Source organism: Macaca fascicularis, chromosome 3, assembly GCF_037993035.2.
Source record: "Macaca fascicularis isolate 582-1 chromosome 3, T2T-MFA8v1.1".
Classification (NCBI taxonomy): Eukaryota; Metazoa; Chordata; class Mammalia; order Primates; family Cercopithecidae; genus Macaca; species Macaca fascicularis.
Window position 1 is genome coordinate 126,793,293 of NC_088377.1, and position 14,552 is coordinate 126,807,844.

General features: G+C 33.5%; 1 protein-coding gene across 4 annotated transcripts in view; it reads right to left on the bottom strand.

Annotated features, from left to right (window-relative positions):
- CASD1 (CAS1 domain containing 1) overlaps positions 1 to 14,552 on the bottom strand; it is a 124,180-nt gene that overhangs the window by 77,538 nt on the left and 32,090 nt on the right. For all 4 annotated transcript variants that reach the window (XR_010585775.2, XM_065542325.2, XM_005550190.5 and 1 more), the window contains 7 exons: positions 11,404 to 11,523; positions 10,233 to 10,389; positions 8,752 to 8,831; positions 5,980 to 6,081; positions 3,819 to 3,959; positions 2,855 to 2,932; positions 696 to 788 (listed from right to left, as the gene is read on the bottom strand). Coding sequence is in view for 3 of the 4 variants with exons in the window: in XM_065542325.2 (XP_065398397.1) it covers positions 696 to 788; positions 2,855 to 2,932; positions 3,819 to 3,959; positions 5,980 to 6,081; positions 8,752 to 8,831; positions 10,233 to 10,389; positions 11,404 to 11,523 (771 nt within the window). In the remaining variant the exon portion in view is untranslated. The remainder of the gene's footprint in view (positions 1 to 695; positions 789 to 2,854; positions 2,933 to 3,818; positions 3,960 to 5,979; positions 6,082 to 8,751; positions 8,832 to 10,232; positions 10,390 to 11,403; positions 11,524 to 14,552) is intronic.

Genomic DNA, 14,552 nt, shown 5'->3' on the forward strand with positions numbered 1-14,552 from the left:
AACAATTATTCAAGAACTCAAAGAGGAATTTATTTTCCCTATTTATGAGACAATTTAATAAATCTTATACTCTAAAAACTCTAAAATATATGTTATGATTACAATATAAATTGTTTTAAAACATTCTATTTGAAATAATAAGGCTTGGACTACTCAGAATACATTTCAAAACCTACTGTTCAAACTGATTTTGTAAATAATTTCATATAATGCATCTTACACAAAATGTAATGAGTTTATACTTTCTCCCATGATTTCCAATCATAATAAGGATAAATTTTATTATGGTGTGCATCAATAAACTGAATTCCAGTAATATATTTAATTACGGAGATGAACAAAAAATCAAAATCCCCTCAGCTTGATTTCATTTATATACCTGGTCTAATATTTTTCTCTCTTGATCTCAGCATCTTGGTTGTGCTTGAAAGTTCAAGACAACGTAAATAATACTTTGCAAGTAATCTGTATCTAGTCATTTAAAAATAAGGCTTAAAAACATTCAAAAATACTTCAGTATTGTTGAAAGTTCTAAGTCTTTTCCTTGTAATTCCATAATAGCTTTGGTTTAGAAAAAAGTATGTCTGATTTTCATACTCACATATATATGTGTGATATTTACACACATACACATGTACATACACAAACATGTAACACCTGGCTGTGTAAGATAAGCAAAATATTAATGTACCAACCTCTAATGAAATTTTTCCAAACCAAGCAAAAAATGAACTGTAAACTGAACGGGCATATCCAGGGATGTTCCTTATTAGGATGAAGGCTAAAATCTAAAGAAAAAGCACAAAGGCAAATATTAATAATCTCTTTATTGAAAATTATTTTGTATAAAGCTTTCTTTTAAATGATAACCTTATTCTTTGTAAACTTGACACATATACAATGGTCTTTTTATATTCTAAAAGTATTAGAAAGTTATTTTTGTTCTAGAGCCTACTCAAACTGGATTTCTCAACACATGGTCTGTATGCTGCATACCAATGAACATTTTTAGTAGTTCATGACTGAACAATTTTATGTATACTGAAAAAATTACAAATTTGCCTAGGGCCCTTTGTGTAGAAAAAGTTGCTATCATATTTATGTAGCAACACTTCACAAAATCATATAATTTTGCTGCTCTCATAAAGTATCTGCTTGGTTGACAGTCACTCCCTCTCTTGACTCCCTTCAAAATTCTCCTTTGGCTGACAGCCATGATAGTATGGGAAATGGCATGGCTTTTAACATGTCTTCATGTTTGCTCTGCATGGCCTCGTAAATGATGTCTTGAACTATATTCACATGTACGATATTTTCCTCTCTAGATCTTTTCTCTCCCGAAAGAATCTCCAGCTTTTGAGATCCTGGCCTTTACTCCTCTCCCCTATCCTTCTGTACCAGGTGGAACAATCTTTCATTTTCGGTGGAACAATCTTGCATTTTCTTTTCTTCTTATTACTATTTTTTATTATACTTTAAGTTCTAGGGTACATGTGCACAACGTGCAGGTTTGTTACATATCCACACATGTGCCATGTTAATAATTGTCTCACATCCAATAACCAGCTTACCAAGCAAAGAATCCTTTCCTTAGAATCCACCCTCCTTATAAAAAAGCAAGAAACTATAAAGAAAAAAAGAATCTCCACTTTCACTACTACTTTCCAGAAACTTTCTCTTATAAAAGGATTGACAAATCTGTTCACACTTCAGGGAAAAACTCATATTCAATGTTGATCATCTTCGGCATTTTGTCAAAGGATCTAAGAAGTCTCTACGATGCATAAAAGATGAAAAAGGAGGAGATAATATGGGAAAAAGGAACCAAAGTGAACCACTCAGGTATAATTGAGTGATTCTCATGGGCAATAGCACCAAAAAGACTCAAGGTTAAATCTCGTCTTTTGCTTGTGTTAGTTCTGGGACTTGTGGCAAGGCACTTAATCTTGTGGGTCTTTTTCTTAATTCACACAAATAGAGATAAGCTTTACTTTGAAAGGTTGATGTGAACATTAAATGAGAAAACATACATAAGGTACTAATTATAGCACAGGTTGTGAGTCATTTAAAGAAACACTGTAAATAATTAATAGTACAGGTGATATACAAAATGGTGAAAATCATGAAGGTAAGACCTAAACAAAGGTTTTAAACATAAAACCATTTAATGAGTTTATTATAATAAAAGTATTGTGTAAGATGTACAACACTAAAAATAATGTAGGCTCCAAGAGAGTAGGAACTATGTCTGATTTGGTAACCACTGCAGCCCTTGGCATAATATCTAGCATGTAGTATTAACTTCTTAGGTTTTTTTGTTTGTTTGAGACAGAGTCTTGGTTGTCGCCCAGGTTGGAGTGCAATGATGCAATCTCGGATCACTGCAACCTCTGCCTTCTGGGTTCAAGTGATTCTCCTGCCTCAGTCTTTCAAGTAGCTGGGATTACAGATGCCCACCACCATGCCTGGTTAATTTTTGTATTTTTAGTAGAGACAGGGTTTCACCATGTTGTCCAGTCTGGTCTCAAACTCCTAACCTCAGGTGATCCACCAGCCTTAGCCTCCCAAAGTGCTGGGATTACAGGCGTGAGCCACCATGCCCGGCTGGGAATTAATGTTTTCTAAGGGCAGATTAAGTGAAAAATACTGAGCTACATCATTTTCACATATTAAATACAAGAACCCTTTGAAAGAGATTTTAATACCCCTACTACTACAGAGAAAGGAAGGGCTTAGAAAGATGAAGTAACTTCTCTACATTTTCTGGAGTTCAATCTCAAATCTCTCTGCCGCTAAAAACCATTTTCTTATCAAGAATTAAGATGCAAAAATTTCTCTAAATCAAGATAAGTACCTGCACCACAGAAACAGATGGATGGAGTTCATTGCATTCTGCTTTGTTTTTACAACTGCTAGCCCAGATGGAATAGGTCTAAAACAAAAAATGTATGGAAAAGTTCACAAAAACAAGTCTGGAAGAGGCATAAGCCTCACAGTGTTTTTTTTTTTTTTTTTTTTTTTTAACAGTTTTCTTCATTTATAACATTATACTTCATTATGCTATATAACTATCAGTAAAAACCGCTTACAAGTTTGCTCATCACCTGTTTTGGTATGTTCAACTGTCCAAACATAAGAAAGCACAGAGGGAGGTGCACAAGTCTGTGCTTTTCTGGAAATAGTGATCAAAAGGCAGTGATGGCTCTCCATATGAAACACTTTACATTAAATTTTCTCCCAAATTTACTGTAACTTTAAAAATTCCCATTTAATTGAGCTCTCATTTATTCTTCATTTTTAACTTATATACAGTCTCTTTAGAATTTAAGTCCAGTTAGAAAAATAAGGAGATATACATCGCCTCAAGCATTTAACATTACCTTGATTTGATCATTATGCATTGCATGCTTGCATCAAAATATCACATGTGCCCCATAAATATGAATATGTATTCATAATTAAAAATAAACAATTTTTAAAAACTATTGAAAGTATTTTTATAGATAAAAATATGGTTTATTTTGGCAAACATTTTGCATGCATTTGAGATAAATGTGTATTCTGCTGTTATTGCTTACCTAACTATTCTAACATCAGGTCAAATTGATCATGTCCTTAAGATAGTCTATAGCTTTACTAAATTTGTCTAGCTATCCTATCAATTACTGGAAGAGAAGTATTAAAATTTCTAAATATTAAAAAGAAAAATAAGGAGAAAACAATAAAAGATTTATTATTAAAAATAACTAATTATATTTCCATATCTTAACATTAATATTCCATACCATTTAGGATTTTGGAAAGTTTTCAAAACTTACCAAGAAAGAAACTACTGAAATAAACAATAGAAAATTTGAAATTTTGTTTGAAAAAAGAGGTTCACCCTTTCCTTCAGAAAGTATTTGACGCTTCTGCAAAGCCAGATAAATGAAAGCAAACAGCATTCCATGGAAAACTACCTGAAAAGCAAAGACAGAAAATCTGTTTTAAACAGTTAGTTTTCAAAAAACAGGAAAACTATTTGGTTAGTGAGGAATATATGAATAAAAGTAGGTAGGTTAAAAGCTTAAAGTTTGAAGTGTCTATGAAGGACTTCAACTTCAAGAGTGAAACTTCAAGAAATGAAATAAAGCTGATGATTGTTAGAAACCATCAGCAATAGACAAGCAAGCATCTCTTGGAACAATATGAGATAACGCTGGTTCATTCTGAGCCGTCTCAGTGGTAAGTGAAGTAGTAAAGACAATTTAAAAATAGAAAGAAACTCTCCTACAGACATATGATAAAATTTAAATGCACCCAACAAAGATGAAACACATTTTATATCAGTCCTTTCAGTCAAATAAAACAAAGAATAACACCACCAGGTCATAATTTCGAAAAAAAGTATATGCTCAAAAAAGTGAAAAAAATATGGTAGAACAGAAAGTACACGAGCTTTCTCTTTTTAAACAAAGACTTAATGTGAACTATCATTGCAACAGACTGAACATTTCCTTCCACTCAAAATCGTAAGTTGAATCATGTTAATCCCCAGTGTGATAGTTTTGGAGGTAAAGCCTTTGGTTGGTCATTAGGTCAGAGCCTTCATGAATGGGATTCATGCCCTTTAAAAAAAAAGACCCCAGAGAGCATCCTTGCCCCTTGCAGCACGTGAGGACAGAGTGAGAAGTCGAGTGTCTATGAAACAGCAAGTGGGCCTTCACCAGACCAAATCTGCTGGTGTGATTTTACACTTCCCAGCTTCCAAAACTGTAAGAAATAAATTTTTGTTGTTTATAAACCACACAATCTATGGTACTCTACTACAGCAGCCTAAATAGACTGGGACAGTCATATCATAATACACTGCTCTAATGAGAATATTGAGTAAATTTAAAAATTATTTGATGTAGAGACTTTAGCAAACATTTTATTCAGATGTGGTTTTGAGATGCAATGTAGTACACTGGAAAAGTGCATAGGTGTTGGAAACTAGGAAAGGCAAAGAATAAGCACTAAGAAAACATTTGTTGGAAAAAAGAGATGAGTCAAAAATGAAAGGAAAAAAGGAAAGAATTAAGTAATTAATAGTTATTTAGTATCTGTTTTCCAAATGCTGTGCTAGATGTACATTTTCTTGGCCAATTAAACCTTAACCCTTCTTCAAGATCAAGTTCATAGACTAATACAAGACACCGCTCTTTCTTCTTTGCACACTTCTACCACAAAATCTATATTGCATAGTTTAGTATCCTCTTATAATAGTAATCTTGGGTTTTAAACTAGATTCTTTTTTTTTTTTTTTTTTTTTGAGACGGAGTCTCGCTCTGTCGCCCAGGCTGGAGTGCAGTGGTCAGATCTCGGCTCACTGGAAGCTCTGCCTCCCAGATTTACGCCATTCTCCTGCCTCAGCCTCCCGAGTAGCTGGGACTACAGGCACCCGTTACCTTGCCTGGCTAGTTTTTTTGTATTTTTAGTAGAGACGGGGTTTCACCGTGTTAGCCAGGATGGTCTCGATCTCCTGACCTCGTGATCCGCCCGCCTTGGCCTCCCAAAGTGCTGGGATTACAGGTTTGAGCCACCGTGCCTGGCCTAAACTAGATTCTTAAAGCTTAGAAGCCTGTTGGGATGTCTTCTTTCTTTCTCTAATGTATACTTCATGGCATCAACATCTAGGGCATGTATTGAAACTCAATAAATATTGTTTTGAATGGCTGAAGCATATATACAACAGGTCACCTACAAATCAAAATTATAAGTCAGACAGGCCACATTATAGATAACATTTTAAAATAATATTTCCCAGAAGATATATATACACATGCATACTCTTTCACTGCTGTAAAGAAACGAGTGCAAGGGGTAGTGGACTGTTTTGATTTACTAAATCAACATCTTTCTTTATTCTGAAACTAAGTATAGATAGATCAAAAATTTCCACATCATTTTCCAACAGTATGATTTGAAATGACAAAATATCACAAAGTAAATACATACATAACGGTCTAACCTCCATCTGAACCACCATTCATATACATTCCCTTTCAGTTCAAAACACTTGGACAATGGCCAAAGAGAAAAAATCTTCTCAAATGCACCCTGAGAAAAGGAATCCAGAAAATAAATTAAGATGGTACAAGTCAATATTTGCTTTGCAATTCTATTATAAATTATAGTTTTCTAAAGTTTGGATTACATAAGAGTAATTCACAATGTTAAAGTTTTATTTCATTTGAAAATATCACTTCATTTGAAATGTATTTCAAATGAAATTTTTAAAATTTGAAAATAAATTTATCTTTCAATGACCAAGAAAGATGACTTAAAACTTGGTAAACTTATTTTCATTTCACGTGAAAGGCTACTGAGAGCGTAAAATTTTCTTAAGCCCCCAAATCAGAAAACCTGGTAATTAGAAAATCATTCTATATAAGGTTTTTAATCTCACAAACAAAATGATAGTATTTACTAACCAAACAGAAAAATACAAAATATTTCAGCCAATATGGTATCAATATCCCAAATAACAACTGTTAAAGTTAAAATATAGTTATCATTCTCCAAATGTCCTCAATAATCTATAATTAACTATTTGAGTTAAAAGAGTCCTCTGAATTAGTCACCTTACTCAATCAACCATACCCAAATGCCATTACCAGCCTTTGAAACAAAGTTTACAGTTTTACTCTGGTAAAGTTAGTGAATAGTACCCTCTTATGAATCTGACAGGTTGGAAAATTGGGGAATGAAGGGGCAGAAGTCTTGGGTACATTCCTGAACATTAACGAAGTCTTTCAAAGAAGAGAACAAAACCCTCAATTTTCAGAATAATCACAATGAACTCTCTATCAAGGAAAGCTCCATTATTAGACCTAATGCTACGGCATAAAAAGTGTAACATCATGATTTTTAAAGAGGCTATTAAAAAACAAAGAAAAAAGATGAAAATAATATTGTATTTTAGATAATGTTGAGTCTTTAGGTCAGAAGAACTTTATAATATTATTTTAATAAAATGCAACCATCTCCATTTAGCCACAGAATTTAAAATGCACATAGCATATTAAAAATAAGTTCTATCAAAATCTATGTCTCAGAAAATTAAGGATTTTTTTTTTTTTTTTTTTTTTTTTTTGAGATGGAGTCTCGCCCTGTTGCCCAGGCTGGAGTGCAGTGGCCGATCTTGGCTCACTGCAAGCTCTGCCTCCCGGATTGATGCCATTCTCCTGCCTCAGCCTCCCGAGTAGCTGGGACTACAGGCGCCCGCCACCACTCCCGGTTAATTTTTTTTGTATTTTAGTAGAGACGGGGTTTCACCGTGTTAGCCAGGATGGTCTCGATCTCCTGACCTCGTGATCCGCCCTTCTCAGCCTCCCAAAGTGCTGGGATTACAGGCGTGGGCCACTGTGCCCAGCCAGGGGTGATTTTTACCAAGAGTGGCAATCTGAAGTCTGAAGTGCTTATAGATCATATATACGTGTGTGTGTGTGTATATATATATATATAAACATGAATATAGATATACACTAGGTACATACCTCTTAGATAAAATATATGATCTTATGGATCATACACATGTAACATACCTATGAATATATATGATGTATATACAATTTAAAATTTTATCTCTAATTAATTTCTTATTATGTGATCAATAAACAAGTATTTATTAAGCACTATTTTGTGAAAGACAGTGGGCTTTTTGTTCTTGTCCAGTGGTCAACACTGACCCAAAGCTAGGGAAACATTCTTAATCCCTATATTGAATCTCTAGTCAGCTTTTCTTTCTTTCCCTCAGCAGTATCCACAGAGTGTTGGGAATTTTAATGAATAACTGTCAAGAAGTTGTTGCCGTAACCTGGCTATTTCTTTATACATTTGTTAGTTGTTTCCTTATTTATCTTCTATAAAAAAGCTTGAGTGTCAGGCAGAAATAACAGTGCTTTAAAGACCTCTAAGTATAAAAACAAATATAAAAGTCTACAAAAAGAAAAAAAAAAAACCCAAACAGCATAGGATTGTACATACACACAAAATGCCTATAGAGCACTTCCTTCCACCTGACACAGCCAGGCACAAAACAGAGTGTTGGAGATGTGAGTACACTGCAGAATATGACACAACTATAGGCATTCAAATTAAAATGTGTTGTTATAAATATCATGCTGCCCAAATAATACATCTCCCTGATGGATTTAACCAGCAGGTAGCAGACTGCCATCCTGTTAAAATAACAGAATATCTCAACCATCAGAATAGAAAAATACAAGGTTAGAGCTAAAAAAAATGACCAAAAGTTTTATTTAATTAAACATACTATATATATGTAAACCCCTTTGCTCCTAAGTTGGTTTTACTAACTGCTAAAATTTTACCGTATGTAGTTATGGAAAAATCAAGTAATACTCTGATGCAATGAATAATACACAAACTAGCTGCAAATTCTGTCAAGAAAAGTTTGATCTCCGCTTAGACTAGTGTCTTACAAGAAGCATTCAATAAATGTTTGATTGATCAAAGTCAAGTAAAATGGATCTTGAACAACTGCCAAAGGAAGAGCTTTAAATTGCTCTTACAACAAAAACAGTGGTAACAAAGTATATATATCTCAAAAGAACTACACTGAGTAGTCAACTACAGAGTGACATTTTTATTACAGTCATTTAAAAATGAAGCTAAAAAAAAGCTCTGACTCTTCTCACATGCTTTAATAGATTTGAACTTTAAAATGAAATATTAAAAAATATAAACTGAAAGGATTGTACAAACCTGAGAATATGCCAAAAAACATATGAATAACAGCAAAAAGCCTAGTTTCAACAGTAAGCCAAAATGCCAGAAACAATTTCCTAAGAGAGAAAATATTTAATTTACTAAAAAATAAATTTATATTACACAACATATTAAATACTCTCTATTTGATATATGTACATGCTGAATAGTTCTTAAAAGAATATAAGAATGCTTACAAGAATACACAAAATATACCTAGCTGGTATAAATTACAAGTAGGACAAAAAGAAAAACAAAGGATTCTTGCTAGGAATGAGGCTATAAAGTATAACTGATACCCTGTACACCTGCTGTTCATCCATTAGAAATAAATTTCAAAATGCCTCCTAGATTCAATTATACTTATTCATTATTCAAAGTTACAGCAACATCTGGAACAAGATGTTCAATATAATTCTAACAAACACTCTTGTTGAATATGACTTAGGTGATATTGCTTAAACATTAAAGTTCCAAGGAGAAAGCTTAAACTCCCTAATGGATTAGAGTTTAAATATAAAATGTATTGTAACATATGCATATTTAAAATTACGTGTTCAAAGTTTATACATATTGATAGTTTATTTGATCAATATGCTGGGTTTGTATAGAGAAATTAAATGACAAAGGCTGTCCAAAGACACTATTGGACTTTAATAGAGGCTAGACCTCAACTCATTCCTGAAAAATTATTTGATATTATACTGGAAGCCAATGGAAAAATATTTTTGACATATAATATTGGGTTGAGTCAAGTTAAATACATTTTTTAAAATAAAAAATTATTTTTCCAAAAAAGGAAGATTTTATTTTAATTATATGATCTTGAGGGTGAAAAAAGCATTAAGATAAATGACTGTGGCCTCACTTTGAACATTATTAGTAACTAACCATGTGAAATTTGAAAATAACAAGCTTTTGGGTATTTACGTTCCTTATATGTAAAACAGGTTGATAATAACTGCTTTAACGCTTGTCTAGAAAATAAATTATATTAGTGCTTTTAATTGTGTTTGACATAAGAAGCATTTTGCAAAGAAATATTTACTCAAAAATCTCAATATATACATAAGAAATCAAAGTAGAGCTGCCAAGATTGAAGCAAGACATAGGGGCACGGAGGCTTATTTGGCTTTCCCTTCTCTCTTTCAGCTCTCTCCACTCTGCCTCTGTATAAGAAGACAGTTTAAAAACTGTAGCATTAGTTAATATGTAAAATGGTTTTGAAAAATTTAAATTTAAAAAAGAAAAAACATATACAATGTAAACTATTATTCTCCACTGTTAATATTACTTTAACTACTTAGCTGTAACATTTTAGAAATATCGTTTAAGAACAGAACTTCAAAATGTCAAAACTACATATAAATTTAAACTGTCTATATCACTTAATAAAAATAATATCCTTTAGCAACTAAAAAGGAATTTCACACTTTGAAAAAATATATTTACTAACATTAGTAAGAAAGTATATTTACCGTTTGCTTTCTTTTGGATTATTTGTGGCCATAGTGCTAAAGTAACATATATGACCATGAACCATACAGTGACCAAGGGGACAAAGTAATAGAATTGATAAGGTCGATCCATTACTATACATAACACCACTACCAGGAAATTGAGACGAAATAAAACCTATTGAAAAGGAGAAGAAAATAGTTTCATTCTAAGTAATGGTTTTCATTCTAGGTATACACAAACAGCAAAGGCAGAATTTCTCTGACAGAGTATAAATGGCTAAGACTCAGTAATGACTGTACAAGTACATATTACTAATCCCTTAAATTACATTTGTTCTACAATCACCGTGAAGAGTTGAATATAAAATATGCATACATCATTACATTAACTAAATCCCAGCAAAGCACCAACCTAGGCTGTCCTCTGGCTATAATTGCTATCTTGCTAAAGGAGAAAAAAGCAGTCCTTCTGAGGGCTATAGTTTCGAAGCACAGATTATATTATCTTAAGAAAGCATTGTCCATTTCATCTAGTTAAATGTTGATTTACCCCATTTGGGATCAAATTAAGAGTTGTCATACATACGAAACAGTATTACTCAAAACTCAAATTTATAAGTGTCTTTGGGACTTTCATAACAGTCATTTCAGATATCAGTTTAATGTCATTCAAAAAACACAGAATTTGGGCAGAGCTTTATTAGTGCTCTACCACTTACTATGTGACCTTGGGCAAATTATTTAAGCTCTCTGAGCCTTACATTCCTCATCTGTAAATATAAGGATAACAACTCAAGGTTGTAATGTGGGGTAAATGAAATAATGTTTAGAAACTACTTAGCACTAGGTAGAAACTTAATTAATATTCATCCTCTTCTCAGAGAAAGAAAACATAGCACATTATACTAATTCCAGGTAACTGTCTGTTTCTACAAAACCAAAGTGAATCAGCAATGCTGTCTCCTGTGTACCAGTGCTTTTATTATATATTAAATTATATTTTCCTTCTTTCACTATTTATCTTGAAATACTAAACATAGAACACAGAATACAACTTTACAGTGCTATTTCATAAATTCAAATTATTCATAGTCTTATAATGACTATATTTATATTTTTTTCGCAAGTTAATGATTTCTCAAGAAAGCATGTTCAACCGAAAGAAAAGGAAATAACAGTGCATTCCTACCTGACATACTCTATGGATTCCAAAATCTCCTTTGATCCAGAAGTATGAGAAATGACCATACCCTGTTTGAAATAAGTATGCGGCAACCAGAACTCGAATGTGCATGTATACAGGCAAAAACTGTTGACAAAGATAAACAGGTAAAACATATGTTGGCATCAACTACACCTTGGATTATCATAAAAAGTACATTTAACAAAGATAATAAATCATTATTAGCACTTGGCATCAGTTCAATCACAACGTTGATTCTCATAAGTTAATCATTATAGCAAGGATTACAAAAAGGTAGAATTGGAATTGGAGAGACCTAGGTTCAAATTCTAATTCTGCTACTTTCTAACATGACTGAGTTTTCTGATTTGCAAAATGAGACTATTCCTTCCTTCCTTGAAGGGTTCTTGTGAAGGATGAATGAGATAATAAATGTGAAGCACTTTATACATTAACTTGAAACCAATTAAAATTCAATATATGATAGCTATAATTATTAACTGTCATACATCCTGAATGCAAGATGGATTTGCACTTTTACCCAGTGTAAACATAATTTAGGAATATTATTTCCCTCCCACTCTTATTTTACAAAACAATTTTGTTTTACACTCCTACATCACTATCTTCATCATTACCAAGTCCCTTAGTGTCATTTATTATGGTATTTGAGAGCATCACATCTTTACTTCTAAGTTGAATGAAATACAACACATTTGAATCCACATATGATAGAAGGCACCAAAAATGTTATCTAATTTACTAGCACTAATTCTCATAACCTTAGAACACTGTCATTCCACCTATCTACCACCTGCTGGCCCTTTATGTGTACAAGCACAATTTCCACAGCATAATTTGTACAGTGCCTTTTTTTTTTTTTTTTTTGAGACAGTCTCACTCTGTCATCCAGGCTGGACTGCAGTGGCGTGATCTCGGCTCACCGCAACCTCCACCTCTTGGATTCAAGCAATTCTCCTGCCTTAGCCTCCCAAGTAGCTGGGACTAAAGGCGCCCACCACTACATCCAGCTAACTTTTTGTATTTTTAGTAGAGACAGGGTTTCGCCATGTTGGCCAGAACTCCTGACCTCGGGTGATCCACCCGCCTTGGCCTCCCAAAGTGCTGAGATTACAGGCGTGAGTCACTGCTCCTGGCCATACACTGCTTTCTAAAGTGATCTTTAAGGCTGGGTGCAGTGGCTCAAGCCTGTAATCCCAGCATTTTGGGAGGCTGAGGCAGGTGGATCACCGGAGGTCAGGAGTTTGAGACCAGCCTGGACAACATGGTGAAATCCCATCTCTATTAAAAATACAAAAATGAGCCAGGCATAGTGGCACACACTTGTAATCCCAGCTACTCAGAGGCTGAGGCAAGAGAACCGCTTGAATCCGGGAGGTGGAGCTTACAGTGAGCCAAGCTCATGCCACTGTACTCCAACCTGGGTGACAGAACAAGACTCCGTCACAAAAAATAACAAAAATAAAGTGATATTTAAAAGGCTTGTTCAGTGACATGCAATCCTTGTAATTATAAGGCCATTCTTTTGGGGATAATTACTAGATCTATGTAAAATTTCTTTGGCTTCTATTTTACGAACTCATCTGATCATCTCTGCAGTTACCTAGCATTAACACTGCTTGTGATCATTTCAGGTTAATGTGCCTTTCCCAAGTGATACTTTGTAGGATAAAATAAAGTAATTGGGCAGACACATTAAATAGATTTTACAAGTCCTGAAATATATGCATCTTTTGCAAACAACCTTGAATTCATGTTTCTTTTTTGACAGATATTTCTTCTGGGGAAAAAAAAACAAACATGAACTTAGATCGTAAGTTCTTCTACACAGCCTCCACTCTAAGCAAACTTAGAGATTCCCTGTCTCTTAAACTGATCCTTCTTGTACTCTTTTGTCAAGTCTCTTTTATTTACCTGCTTATTCTTGCCCTGGAATGTTCTTCCCCTAAGCGTTTTGCTTATTCAAATCCTACTCTTCTTCAGAGCCTGGTTCAAAACTCCAATTTTTGCTATCAGATGAATGTCATTTCTCCTTCCTGAGTTCCTACAGCACCTACAATCTACATATCAAAGAGTTTTTATTTATTGCCCTTCATCATGTTTTTTTTAAATGACTTATTACATCAGAAATTTTCAAGAAGGGTGTAACATATTAGAATCACAAGGATGGAGGCAGGAAATGTACTGAAATAACCTCAGAATTTATCTAATCCAAATCTGTGCCCTTACCTCATTTTTGAATGTACTCTAAAATATCCCCTTCGTGGATTGTCTAAGCATCTTTTAATAGCAGAAAACAAACTCCCAACGCAATCCATTCCACCTTTAGATGGTCACTAACTGCTATAATGTTCCTTTTCATGGAAAGTAGAAACCTAACTATATGTAAAAGCTACTAAGTTCAATCCTCTAGAGCAGCGCTGTCCAACAGAAATAAAATAAAATGTGAGCCATAAGCAATTTTCTAATGAGGCTACATTTTAAAAGTTAAAAGAAACAGGTAAAATTAATTTCAATAAATATATTTTATTTAACTCAATATATTCAAAATATTATTTTAATATATGAGCTATTTTCATTCTTTATATAAAGTTTGTAAATCTATTACTGATTCATCATAATTAACCATATTTAATGTGGTATATATTTCACACTTACAGCACATTTGAATCCTGAATAGCTACAAAGTGCTCAACAGCCACATGCAGCGAATGGGGCTAGCACAGCGGAAAGTCTAGCTCTAGAGTCTGTCAGAGCTAACTCACTTTTACATCTGATGGCTCTATAAATATTTGAAAACAGATGTCGAACCTAGGTTAGTCATTCCTAATTACTTTAAGCACTCTCCATAAAACATGCTTTCAACTCCCTTAAAGACTGGGGCTGGGACTACAAAGTTGGGTTGGTTATTACATTTAAACAGTTAGTTCATTTAAACAAAATTAAATACTGTAACAACAATTTTCCAAGTTTTTGCCGATTTTGGCCTTATTGCAAATTTCATGTAATATTTATTCCAACATTTTAAGATATTTAAAATAAACAGAAAAGTTGTACTAGTACAATGGACACTTATATGCTGTATGCTGGACCTTTTAAAAGTATGTTGCAGACCATGTGACAGTGCTCCTAAA